This window comes from Vipera ursinii (assembly GCF_947247035.1).
Source record: "Vipera ursinii genome assembly, chromosome: 1".
Taxonomy (NCBI): domain Eukaryota; kingdom Metazoa; phylum Chordata; class Lepidosauria; order Squamata; family Viperidae; genus Vipera; species Vipera ursinii.
Window position 1 is genome coordinate 162,174,209 of NC_139512.1, and position 13,176 is coordinate 162,187,384.

The following is a 13,176-nucleotide window of genomic DNA, read 5'->3' on the forward strand; positions in this document are numbered from 1 at the left end:
TCCCGAAGGACTCAGGGCGGTGAACAGGGCAAGCATAAAAAATACAGAATTACAAAAGTTAAAAAGGATTAAATATATGCCCAACTAAAAACAGTAAATACAAATATTAAAATAACAGTAAAAAAACCCCACCCATCCCCCATCAGGCCAGGCCAGGTTGTTCAAATAAGAATGTCTTTAGATCGCGATGGAAGGAGCAAAGGTCAGGCGCCATCCGGAGCTCAACCGGTAACCGGTTCCATAGCTCCGGGGCGCCCACAGAGAAGGACCTCCCCCTGGGGGCCACCAATCGACATTCTCTGATCGGTGGCACGCTGAGGAGGCCCTCTCTGTGGGAACGCACAGGGCGGAGGGAAGTTGATGCCGGCCGCAGGTGTTCCCTGAGGTACTCCGGATATGTAGCTATGCATCTTAATTGAACACATCTCAGTTGCACTGAAAAGCCTTTCTTCCTGAACTTTGGTGATCCTTTTTTTAAAATCTGATTTGTATTTTAATAGTCTTTGCTGCTTTTCATCATTTAAAGCAATAATTTGCTGTATAAGGAGTTCAACGTGTGATTTTTGCTGTGCTGTAAATGAAGTAGTTGCTGGACCCATTACTAAAAAACATAAATAAGTTTCCAAAAGGTTAAAGACAATTCAGAACTAAACTATATAATAAATTTACTTGCAATTCAAGAAGTGCAGGAAAGGAACAGAAACAAAATCTGATGGCAAATCAGTTCTTAGCTTTCTTTTATATTAATCAGATGCTATTTTAATAATAAAGAATTTTTGTCTTCAATAATCATTTTTCCTGAAAATTGACTTTGGAGATTAAATATTAAATAGTTAACATAACAGCATGAAGAATTAATTATTACTTCTTCTGCCACATAAAAAAACAATATTCTTTCTCCAAATAAGTTGACAGCATTTTTATTAATGCACTCTTTAAGGGAATGTAAAACATAAATTAGTCAGCTGCATTATACATTAATCAAAAGAGCATATGTGAAATTATAATGCTACATTCAGTAAGAATATTATATGCTTTATTCCAGCTTGCCTTTTGGCAGGAAATATTGTCTAGGCATTAATGTCACCTTTTCAACAACTGAATTTATTACCTCCAGCAGTTTTCTCTATAAAATGGTTCTGAGCACTTATTTCAAATATAATAAAAAAATCTATTATGAAGGCTTTTAGAGACGTTCCTTGACAGACTTCCTATAAACAGAAGACTTTGTAAAAATGTCACTTTTGCTCTTTTAGCTTTGTATGGATTGAACTGCTGTAAATTCTCACCCAATTCTGCACCAGGCTCCCACCCACAAAACACTCAAATTAAACTATTTTAGGGCTCTTTGAATAAAGTAAAGGAATTTAAAATGCTATAATTGTAGGAAATTTTGATACTTGCAGCATCTACTGTTAATTGTGAGCTGATATCTCCAAAAAATACTGAAGGCTAAGAAACTGTGCAATGGAGCAAAACCTTAACAGAATTGACCAGGCAATTATTTTGATACAAAGATCCAATCCTTATTTTAAGAATGGCTAAATCAACGGCAGAGAATGAGGTGGCCTACTGAAGCAGTAGGCGTGAGCCTAAATGGGCTCCAGAAGATGGTAGAGGACAGGAAGGCCTGGAGGAACATTGTCCATGGGGTCGCGATGGGTCGGACATGACTTCGCAACTAACAACAAAATCAAATGGAGAAAAGATGTATTCAGAATGCAAATCTTCAAAGGTATTGGGGATGGGTGGGAGATCAAAGGGTCAAGAGGCAATCAGGACCATGCAATTGAAGCCCCATCCCATGTATATCTGTGGAAGTTCAATACATGTGCAGAAGGGTTGCGGATTCAAATATGTGGTCACCACCATCATCTTGACTTTTTTTTTAAACACACCATGAGGATGTTTCTTTAAAATCTTGTAATTTCTTCCAGGTCTGTGATCAAATCATAAAAGGTATTTAGCTGCCATTACATTTGATAAACATGATTACCTATTAAAATCTATTGGGGTACTTATATAGGTCAAAAAGGTCTTACTTCTGCATCAAAGCGAGGATCTTGATAAGCATCACTGTTGTTTACTGGAAGGCCGGTGGAAGCTACAAGTTCAGCAATGCTATTATTTACTAGCCAGTCTGAATAAGATGCTGATGGTTTCTCCAAACTGTCTTTGAAACTATTAAAAAGAGCAAGGAAAGAAAGAATGTAGTCACTATTGGTTGAAGATCGACTTTAATATATAGAAACCATGATCTTGTTTCAGAGTAACCTTTAAAATTTCAGAGCAGCTTAATTGCATTTAGATAACAAAAAATGGGCGGATAACTTACATTTATTTGCTCTCAGTATTTATATCTATACACAACTGGGGGAGTGACACAGAAAATGATTTGCGATTTCCTTTAGTTATGCCTTTTACTCTGTTTTGTAGTACACTGTGTTATTAGTATTCTATACGGCCTATTGGCTAATCAATAAATAACAACAACAACCACCTAGTTTCTTCAAAAGAACTCAGTGCATATAAGGGCCAACACCAGCTAAAGAACCAGCAACTATGACTTGACATTGTTGTGAACAAATAATAATAAGTGTGGGATTTCCAAATACCGGAATGAAGGCGAATATATATGTCCCAGGATAACGTTGCAGGATCCAATCTGAGTTGGTCACCGGGACCAGACGTTTATAGTCTTCTGAGCTTTCAGACTCATGCTAGAGCCCATCCTCAGGGAATTTCTCTCTAGGAGTGTGTGTGCTTGGGCTATTCTGTGTGTAGTATTTATATGGTGCCTGTTGTGTATGAGTTTTTAAATGTTGATTGATGTGTTGATGCTGGCTATTAAGTTGTGGGTTGTTGTTTCCTTGTGCTGCCAAGCCCTCCCCTCCTAAGTACTTGATAAGCTGGTGGTAAATCAGCACTCCTGTAGACTGACCGGGGGCCCATTTCCCAGGCTGCAATCACTTCCCTTGGCTGCTGTTGTGGCTGCTCATCCAATAATCTTTGTAGCTGCAAAACTGAAGGTATGTCCTTGTTCACTACAACGTGAGAGATCAGATACAATATTCTGGCTTTATAACTCATTCCCTCAAATCAGCCACTTATCTCAAGCCTGAGGTAAACTCTTAAATTCTGGGCTATGTTTGAAGATTTCTTTCATCTCTCACACACTCTTAAATGTATGGTTTTCTAGACTCCACAGGCATCTGTTTTCTGCCTGCCACTTATCCCAACTTGCAGATCATATTTCTCCCAGACAAGGCTAGAAATAAAACTTTGAATGACTTAGAAGAAACATTTGTATTTGGTAAACACATCTCCCCAGCAATGGAGATTAGTCACCATCAAGGGAAGAAACTGTCCGTTCCAAAAGCAATCTGTCCTTTGTTGGGTGGGGGAAGGCTCTTAACAATTTGTTTTGGCTTCTCTTTAATCCTTTATTTCTCCTTTTGCTATTATTTATCTTGGCTAAATATAATGGCATCGGGGGTGTCCTTAGTACTGACTCAAATATGTTGTATCCTGATAATTTGATTTCTTGGAACTAGCTAAGAGAGGTTTACTTTTTCTTATATCCCCCTTATTCTTGATTTCTTTAAACTGTTTTCTGTCTTGCTATCACCTTTTTATTTATCTCACTGAAAAACACTGCTGATCTCATAGTTCCACAGAGGCAAAGATTGTTGTTAGAACACACATATATTTATTCTAATGTTAAGTTTACTTTTCTGTCATATTCTCATATTGTTTATTCATTGTTTTATTACAAAATATTAACACAGAACTGATTGATGAAGGGTCTTTTTTCTCTTCCCCCCCCCTCCTTGGAATTATAGTAAAACTAATATTCTTTTTATAATCCTTCATTTTTATTTAAACTGACTGTAGCTCTAGAACAGACATGTCAAACATGTCAAGATAATAATGTAATAAGGATTATGGGAATTGAAATTGTTAGAAGGGCTAAATATTTGGGGATATACTTTTCACCCTTATAAAATAACTATGTAATATTTTATGTTGCTTTAGTTTTAAGATAATTATGAAAATTTAATTGGGAAGATTTGTAGTAGTGCTTACTGATGTTTTGTAGGTTATGATTTGCTATTTGGTTGGTACGTATATTTACGGTGTGATAAGAAGGTGGATATTGTGTTCCAGGTATATACTTTGTGATATGCTCAGGTGCAACTTTGGGAAAAATTATAGATGAAAGTTAACTTGTAATATTTTTATGGGTAATAATGAAACAGGTAATAGAAAATATAAGAATTATGTGATTATATAAAAAAAATTAAGTTTGGAAAGTAATGTATGGTATTTTAAGTTGTATAATATATTAGGAGAAGGAAAGGTTTATAAACTTGGTTTTAGTATGGAAATTTAAAGCTTAGTTGGAAAGAAGAATAGTTTTTAATAATTGATATAAAATTGTTTTATCTGTGATTGTTCTTATTGGGTATTATTGATATTATTGTGGTGGATATTAAATGGATGTTGAATTTAACTATGGTAGTAAGATTTCTAGTAAAAAGGTAAAATTACCGACCACAGAAGAATGGACTGTAAAGTTTTTTTTCCCCCCGAGGATATGGTAAAGATCTTAGTGCACCTGAAAGGCTATTTGCAACAGAGAGATACTACGGAATAAATATGGGACTAAAAAGTATTATTTTGCATTTGAATAATTATTGATATGATATATATATACGTTTGGAGTTTATCTATATGAGTTAAAGTGCGATAGTTTAAATAGTTTAGGATTGTTTGCATAAGTTAGATTATGATTGTTTGTATTTTTATACCCTGTACTCAGCTCTGGGAAGTCGGGGGGGGAGGGGAAAGGGAGGGAGGGGTTGGGGAGGGTTGGGGAGTGAGAAGAGGGTGGGAGGGGAGGGGGTTGGGAGGGGTTTTCTTTTGCTAAAGATAAAATGTATTGTAAAACTTTTCAATAAAAAAAAACCATGTCAAGGCCCGGGGGCTGGATCCAGCCCGTGAAGTGGTTTCATGTGGCCCACGAAGCCATCCTAGCAACAGTGAGGGAACGGCCCCCACTGCCTTGGCCCTGGCCCAGAGACCCTCCTTCTGCCAGAGACCCTCAGATCTGTCCCACTCCTGCCCAGGCCCCCATAGGCACCCTTGATGCAAACGATGTAGAGCTGGCCACGCCCACCCAGTAGGCCATATGCACTCTAGCCACGCCCACCCAGTAGGCCACGCCCACCCTGGCCACACCCACCCGGCCCACTGAGGGCAACTGCAATGCTGATGCAGCCCTCAATGAAATTGAGTTTGACACCCCTACTCTAGAAGTTACTAATAAAAGGAATTTATCTCCATATTTATCATGCTGCACTAGTGAGATTTTTACAACAGGGCAGCATATGTTGAACTGAATGGTAGGATTGCAGAGAGGTATAACACTTACAGGCAAGAGAGAGCTAGGACCTGTTTTTCAGGCCTTGTCTGATAATGAAATTTATGGAAGTACATTTATGGAAATACAGCTGTATTTCACAGCAGTAAGATTTGACTGACAGACCAGAAGGACCAAATCCAAATCCAGGTCAATTCCCAGCCAGACTTACTGGATCTGAGATCCTTTCTTTATGGAATTTGGCTTTTCATTTAAATACACAATGCCCCATCAATAAACTCCAGATCATAATCTAAATTGTATCCTTTGCTTTTCAAATAAAGAACTCAGAAATCTGTACTTGAATAAAATATTACTGAAAACAAAAACTTTTCTCAAAAATAACATAAAAGATGCATCTATAGTTTTCTCTAGTCTAGCCACTTCTTTCTATCCTGAAATCTTCCTTCTTTCCCTCACAATGTCTAAATAAAAGAAAGAATAACTAGGAGCAAAATATATTAGGTTCTGTTGTTCCATTTTCAGGATCCTAAAAAAGAGGATTCCAAATCTAGTTTTTTTCAACAACTTTCTTTCCATGATTGATATAACACACTCAAGGATTATTGCATATAACTAAAGAAATGTAGAAATAACACGAATGTCAAATGTCTCCTATGCAAATTATTCAAAAAAGATTATAATAACCAAATCTAGAAGACATCAGAATCCCTAATATGTTTAGCTAGAACAGAATTGGAATCTCCTTTGGGGAAAAAAATTAAGGAAAACAGAAAGAGACTCATGGGGAAAAAAGGTGATTAGGACAAAAATTACATGGTCAAGGCAAATTTTTCAGATTCAACACTACTTTGCAGACAGTGTTTTATTTACAATGAATAGCAGCCCAATGTTCTTAGCTTGTGTTCCAATAACAGTATCTTAGCTTGTGTTCCAAGAACAGTCAAATTTATTTCTGGACTTTTATTTCTACATACAAGTTAGAACCAAATGTACATGCTAAATATTCTTAGGAATTATATAAGTCAAGCTACATACTACAACAATTTCCCAAATTTCAATGAACCCCTAGATCTGCACTTTTTGTTTTATGCTAAACATATCTTTTATTTCTCCCCACTGCTCTCTTTGTAATATGTTAAATATGAGATACAAAGACCTTACATAAACCTGGCCAAATAAGTATTAAAACTATTTCAAGTATTAAAAATCTGGATTTATTTTTAAAGAGGTGATTTAATTAGTACTCATCTTGTCATTAAGGTACTCCACTATTTAAGCTGAAGGGGTGGGGGGTGGCAGGAGAGAAGAAACAGCGCAAAGTTTTAAACTACCATGATAATGTTTGCACAGCTAAATAATATTTTCACTGCTAAAATGAAATAGAAATAACCCCAAATACATGAAAGTTGGCTGGAAGGTTGTATAGCTCTTCAATCATCAATCAACCTATCGATACGGTGAAAGCATCTTCAATTTGTTGAAGCTAAGTAACATAGATGTGATTAATAAACTAGATGAAGTCCATATGGAATGCCCTTGACAGAAGGAGACTTAATAAAATCTTTTAGATCGCTAATTATGCTAAAATAACATTCCATATAATCATGTCACAGTTGTGCAACTGTTTCCCACATAACAGAAATTCAACCAATTATACCATCTGAAGAAGAATAATATTTTCTCTTCTACAACATATTGAGCTCAACTGCATAAAAATATATCATACTCTTATAACAGTAGAACAACTTATAACAGTAGAACAAAAGGAAGGAAATTATGATAGCTGGGTGTTAACAAATGAAAAATTGTGCAAATAATTAAATAAATAAAAAGGATCCCTTATTTGGAATTCTAGAATGAAGGTGAACTTGAAAGAGCTTTCCACAGACAGAATTTTGTCCTATAATCTAGGTTTATTCCAAAAAAAGAAGATTAATTATAAAAGAATCAAATCTAACCTATTTTCTGTATCAGCTATACACTTTGGAGACATCAATTCAAAGGACTTGGTAAATTTTACCTCCTGTTAAGATAAAAAATGTGTAAATGTCATACATTGCAAATTTATTATACAACACACACAATCACATTATAACAAATAAACACGTGCCCTATTTATACTTAAATCATAAAGCACATTCTTTTAATCCTATTTACGTAACATAATCCTTATCTACTGTGAAATTATTACTAATCTGTCTTAGAAACCAGGAGACGGTGAGTCTAGTCTTGCCTCTGGCAAAAAAGTCAGGTGGGTGACTTTGAATCAGTCACTCTCTCTCAGCCCACCCACTTCAGGAATATTAGCTACTGTACATGTGCCACCTTGAGTTACTTATAAAGTAATAAAGGTGGGATAAAAATGTAATGAACAGAACAGAACAGAATAGAATAATTATTCCAAAGTATGATTTCAAGACAACCAAGTCTGTCTTGAGTACTCTTTTTGCTACTTGAATACCTCCATTTAATGTGAAGTGAAATATTTTATAGTACTTTCCTTTTAAAAAGCATTTTGAAATATTCTTTTTGTATTTTATTACACTTATCTTTTCCTTCAATTTAGCACTTAAAAGAGCATATATAAAATTCCCAGACAGCATCTTATTCTGTCAATCACACCCAGATCTAAAGTTAACTTCAACTTACTCTACCTACACAGTGTTTTCTAACCATTCTCAATAACAGCTTATGACCTTAATAGGGAAATTCCTTAGAATCAGTGACACAATATATGCTCTATACCTGCCTAGCTCTTATCATAAGTATCCACAGTGGGAAGTAAGTGATAAAACATTTTGACATCCTAATACAATCCCCATGATTTACATGATGTTATCAGATATCAGGACACAGCATTAAAAAGCAGGATTTTTATTATGCATTGCACACATATAATCATTCCTTTAACACCATGGTTGCTGTAGATACCTATGGCTTTTATAGCAGTACATTATAAGGGACTGTGATATGTTAATTGAAGTTTGGAGTACTGAATTGACTTTTAAGGTGACTTGGGGCTGCCTTAAAGAACAGTCAGAAGCTTTAAGCAGCCAAGGAAGTACAATTATGGGCATATCTCAATATGTCCATGTGACACCCCTGCTTCACAAGCTGCATTGGTTGCCAGTTTGCTTCTGGGTGCAATCAAAGTGCCAGTTATGACCTTACACTGCATAGGGCCTATTTATTAGAGGGTCGCCTATGTCCCATGGTGTCTGCATGGTCAATTTTCATTTCACCTGGAATGAAAATGTAGGATCCAATCTGGTTTGGTCACCGAGAACAGAGGCTTAGTCTTCTGAGCTTTTGGACTCGTGCTGGAACCCACCTTCAGGGAACTTCTTTCTCACCAGAATGTGTACACCAACCGAAATTGGATCCTAGGACTTGTATATTTGCCTTCGTTTGTGGAATGAAATCTCCTGAGATCTGAATGTCTCCCACCCTGTTGGCTTTCCAAAGACCTGGTTTTCCGCCCAGGCCTTGGGCTAGAGTGGCTGATGTACCATTTGCAGGATGTTAGATGCTGGTGGGATGTTTGGGGGGCAACTGTTTTGATCTTCTTTCTTTTTCTTTGTCCAAACCTGGTTTCATTGTGTGTGGTTTCTATTGTTTTTATATTGTTTACTGTAGTGTGAACCAAATACTGTATATAAATAAATTGGAGTCTGAACCTAAACTACCAGTGTGTCAAATTTTAAACTAATTTAAAGTAGCTTTTAAGATACCAATCAGAGAATTATTCAGATGTGCCAGGAATTGTAATTCCAATGTAATGTACACTGTACTATGTACTATGTACTATGACTACACTGACCATACTTTCCTGGGAAAAATAAAGGATAAACCTGAAAAAGGGGCAAATCTGAAAGAGGTACGTAAGGATCAAAAACAAAATTGTTTACAACATTGCTTTACAAAGGAAAATTCAAGGGCAAAACAAAAAAAATCTAAAGGACAGCTTTCTGAAATAAAGGAGTATCCTTTATAATACAGAACGTACGGTCATTCTAATTATGACCCTTTCCCAAAGCTCAGTAAAACAAAGGTTGTCAACTAATTTCAGTGGATTATATATTCAAAGGTCAAGGGTCAAATGCAGGGGTCCCCAACCTTTCTGGGTTGGCAGTCTGGTGGGAAAGGGAGGGGTAGGCACCTTTATGCACACATGCGCAGAGACACAAATGTGGCTGCGTGCGAGTCCACATGACTGGGGCTGTAAGCACGCGCACTCCGCAAATGGGGCTGCTACTGCCAGTGCGAGACTCGCTGCTTGGCTAGCCTCAGCACAAGGCTCGCAGCTCGAATAGCACTGGCACAAGGAGGGGTGAGCACGTATGCACTGGCCAGCCACTCATGCGGCATGGTGGCCAAGAGGCCACAGCCCAGTAGTGGGCTACAGCCCATAGTTTGGGGATCTCTGGTCTAACAGGTTGAATAATTAGCTACAAAGCCTTCAAAAATGTTTGTAAAAAGATAGACTTCATCAAATACCACCAAGTATATGATAAGAAGCTAATCTTTTTCTCTACTTTAACATTATAGAAGGGCTGGAAGTGTACATTCAGTCCTCTCTTGGACTTATCATTTTCCCAGATTTAAAGGTGAGTGGAGGAAAGAATAAAGATTAGTTGGTGGGCTAAGTGAAAACACCCCCAAAACCTAAACTGTATAATAGAAAATGAGCAACGCCTCATTCCACTTCTGCTGAATATTTATTTCTTTGTTTGTTTATCATATTTCTTAACAACCCATCTCCCTTTTTCCTATGAAATAGGAATGTTACTGTATAAAGAAGAGTTGAGTTCAGCAGTCTACACTCCCATTCCACTCAGGCTTTTCTCTCAGCAATACCAGGTGACTTGAGTATCCAATTGTTCATGATTGTTCCACCATACTAGCTTTGCAACTACCTCTTTCAGCTTAGTCAACCAAAAACTTAACACTGTACAAATTTTAAACTTTCTACTGAGTACATGCTGACTAAATACATGCAAACAACATGACACTTATATAAAATACACTTTCCAAAATGTGAAATATCTACTTACTGGTGATTCAATGTCGTCAAGAAGCAATACCAAGCAACGTTCACATTTGAGTAGAGTCTGAGCTCGATGCATAATTTTTTTCACAATTTTCTCCAGGTCTGTCTGTTCTTCAAAGAGATCATTAACCACCTCCAGCAAGGCCTTCACACATGGGATGGAAATCAATCACAATTGGTTTCCAAAAGTAATGAATAAATGATTGGGTAATATTTCAAAAAAAAGAGCTGTGAAAAGAATCAGTTACTAACACTCTGGAATACTGGCTACTTGCAAATTAAACGTAGATGCACAGCCATTCCATATGTACCAGGACATGTACATATGGAATGTTCTCAGTTTAGCTTCCTTGTAAGAGGCTTGAATATATTTAAACTATTGATTAAACTATTAAACTATTAAACTATTTCTGACTAGGGTGTCAAACTGTCGGCTCAGGAACCTTGGCTCTTTTATGATGTGTGGACTTTAACTCTCAGAATTCCTGAGCCAGCATGGCTGGCTAAGGAATTTTGGAAGTTGAAGTCCACGCGTTATAAAAGAGCCAAGGTTGCGTACCCCTGGACTAGGGAATGTTCTAGGGCAGGGCATCAAACTGTCAGCCCATGGGCCAGTTGCATCATGTGGAGGCCACACCCACCCCAGCTCCAGGAATGCGAAAAAAGTCACAACATGTCGCGACACGTCACATGACGGGGTGAGTTTGACACCCCTGTTCTAGGGAATATTAGCTTTCTGTAAGAACTAGCAAACATATTTCGACATATCATAATGATTCCAAGAAAATAATAATAATAATAATAATAATAATAATAATAATAATAATAATAATAATAATAAAAAACAATAATCTGGTCCCTATAATCAAGCAAGTTTGATCTAAACCTGTGTGACCTTGTGCCGAACATGAAATCATACTTTTTTTTTTTCATGGCAATTTGAAAGTAAAGGTGCAAAGCATTAATTAATCTCACACCTACTTAGCTTCAGATTGTAGTGTCTAATTTAGGTGTTTCATAAGGGAAATTATAACGTAACAGATTAATTCTCAGTGGCAGTCTGCTAAATTTTTGAGATAAACTAGATATTAAGTGATCTTGAAAAGTATTAGTAAAGAACAAGAAAAAAGCCCAGAATAGCTTTTCTGCATGTTTCAAAGTAATTATGTGAAAAAAGAAACTTTTTCTCAAACAGAATTATAGCCTTGATAATTATGGTAGTGAAGCTGAATAGATTTCAGGCAAACCAATACCATGCATTTTACATGGGATTTATTTCATTTAAGAGTGCTGTAGAAAACAAGGAGTATGCAAACATTTCCACAACCCAGTGTGAATACAGAACAGTGTACAGACGCTGTTTTCCACTCTTATTCATACTGCAGTAATTAAGGCAGAAGTGGGCAATCACCAGTTGAAGAACTGCAAAGATTTTTTTTACAGAAAGATGCTAAAACTGCTAGGAGCGGCAGAGAAAAATTCTCTAATCCTGGTTTTTTTCCCCCTTTTGGGGTACTTTCAAGGATAGGATTAGGCCCAGAACTGCCAACTACTATATGAAAGGGAAAAATTGGTGAACTAATATAAATGGAAGTGACTGGGCAGATGAATAAACTTTTAGGATTCATGTTCTGCACTTGATACATTTGGAGGGACTAAGGACTGCAAAAAGGATGAGATATGTCACACAAGTGAACGAAGAAAATTTCTGGATGTTCCTTTTTAAAAAATTGTGATTTCATTATTATATAGGAGATATACAATTTTCAAAATGGTATGTCCAAGGAAAATAAAAGCCTCTCTTTCCTCATGTTTGCCTAATGCATAGGAAAAAAAAGTCAACACACCGATAACTTTCTACCATGATTTTATGATCACACAGGACAACTTGTAGGTTGAAGAAGAAATAAATTAAATTCTAGGTATTAGGAGCATGAACTTTTAGCAAACTAGAAATTTAAAAAACGCATTTTAATGCCTAGTAGATTTATTACCGTATTTTCCGGCGTATAAGACGACCCGGCGTATAAGACGACCCCCCAACTTTTGAGGTGATTTTCAGGGGTTCAAAAGTCGTCTTATACACCGGAAAATACGGTATATAAACTCTTGTGTTTTAAAGTCCACTACTTAAAAGACAAAATGTTATTCTCAGTAGTCAGTTTTGGTTCAGTGGATTCTATTTCACAAAAATATATGTCAGCGATATATCAACATAACTATTTTTAAAAGCTGTTTCCACAGAATAAGATATCGTTTTCTTATTTCTCTAGGGTAGTGTGGTACTAGGAGCCCTGGGGAAGGTCCCCCAACACTCTCTAAGCAAAATAAAATCAAAACCAATTATTTGCTACCCTATGTTAAAAAAAATAATACCATATTAAAATCCCACCAAAAGATCACGAGATATTTAATATGGTAAATATGGCAAAAATATAACCCATACAAACAAGAGATTTTAGGGAGGGGTCCTCCAAAATTTGTAAAAGTTGGAAAGGGCCCTAAGAGAGAACAAAACATTGCTCCAAGGCAAGTGTAATTCAAGATTCATATATTTATTTATTATTTAATTTATACACTACCTGACTGCTAGATTTGAGCATGGACAAAGTTGAAGGGATTTTATTAATGCTTAAGGTTGATGTTAGTAATATTGATATTAGTAGTGATACTTTGTAATCAACTTTGTTTATGTGCAAGCAGCTTTGTAGGTGCTTTACATTGGGAAATTAGTTATATA

General features: G+C 36.4%; 1 protein-coding gene across 1 annotated transcript in view; it reads right to left on the reverse strand.

The window, feature by feature from the left end:
- PDE11A (phosphodiesterase 11A) overlaps window positions 1-13,176 on the reverse strand; it is a gene marked incomplete at both ends in the record, with an annotated part of 180,091 nt that overhangs the window by 86,368 nt on the left and 80,547 nt on the right. The window contains 3 exons of the mRNA XM_083368229.1: window positions 2,043-2,181; window positions 7,345-7,409; window positions 10,441-10,581. Coding sequence (XP_083224355.1) covers window positions 2,043-2,181; window positions 7,345-7,409; window positions 10,441-10,581 — 345 coding nt within the window. The remainder of the gene's footprint in view (window positions 1-2,042; window positions 2,182-7,344; window positions 7,410-10,440; window positions 10,582-13,176) is intronic.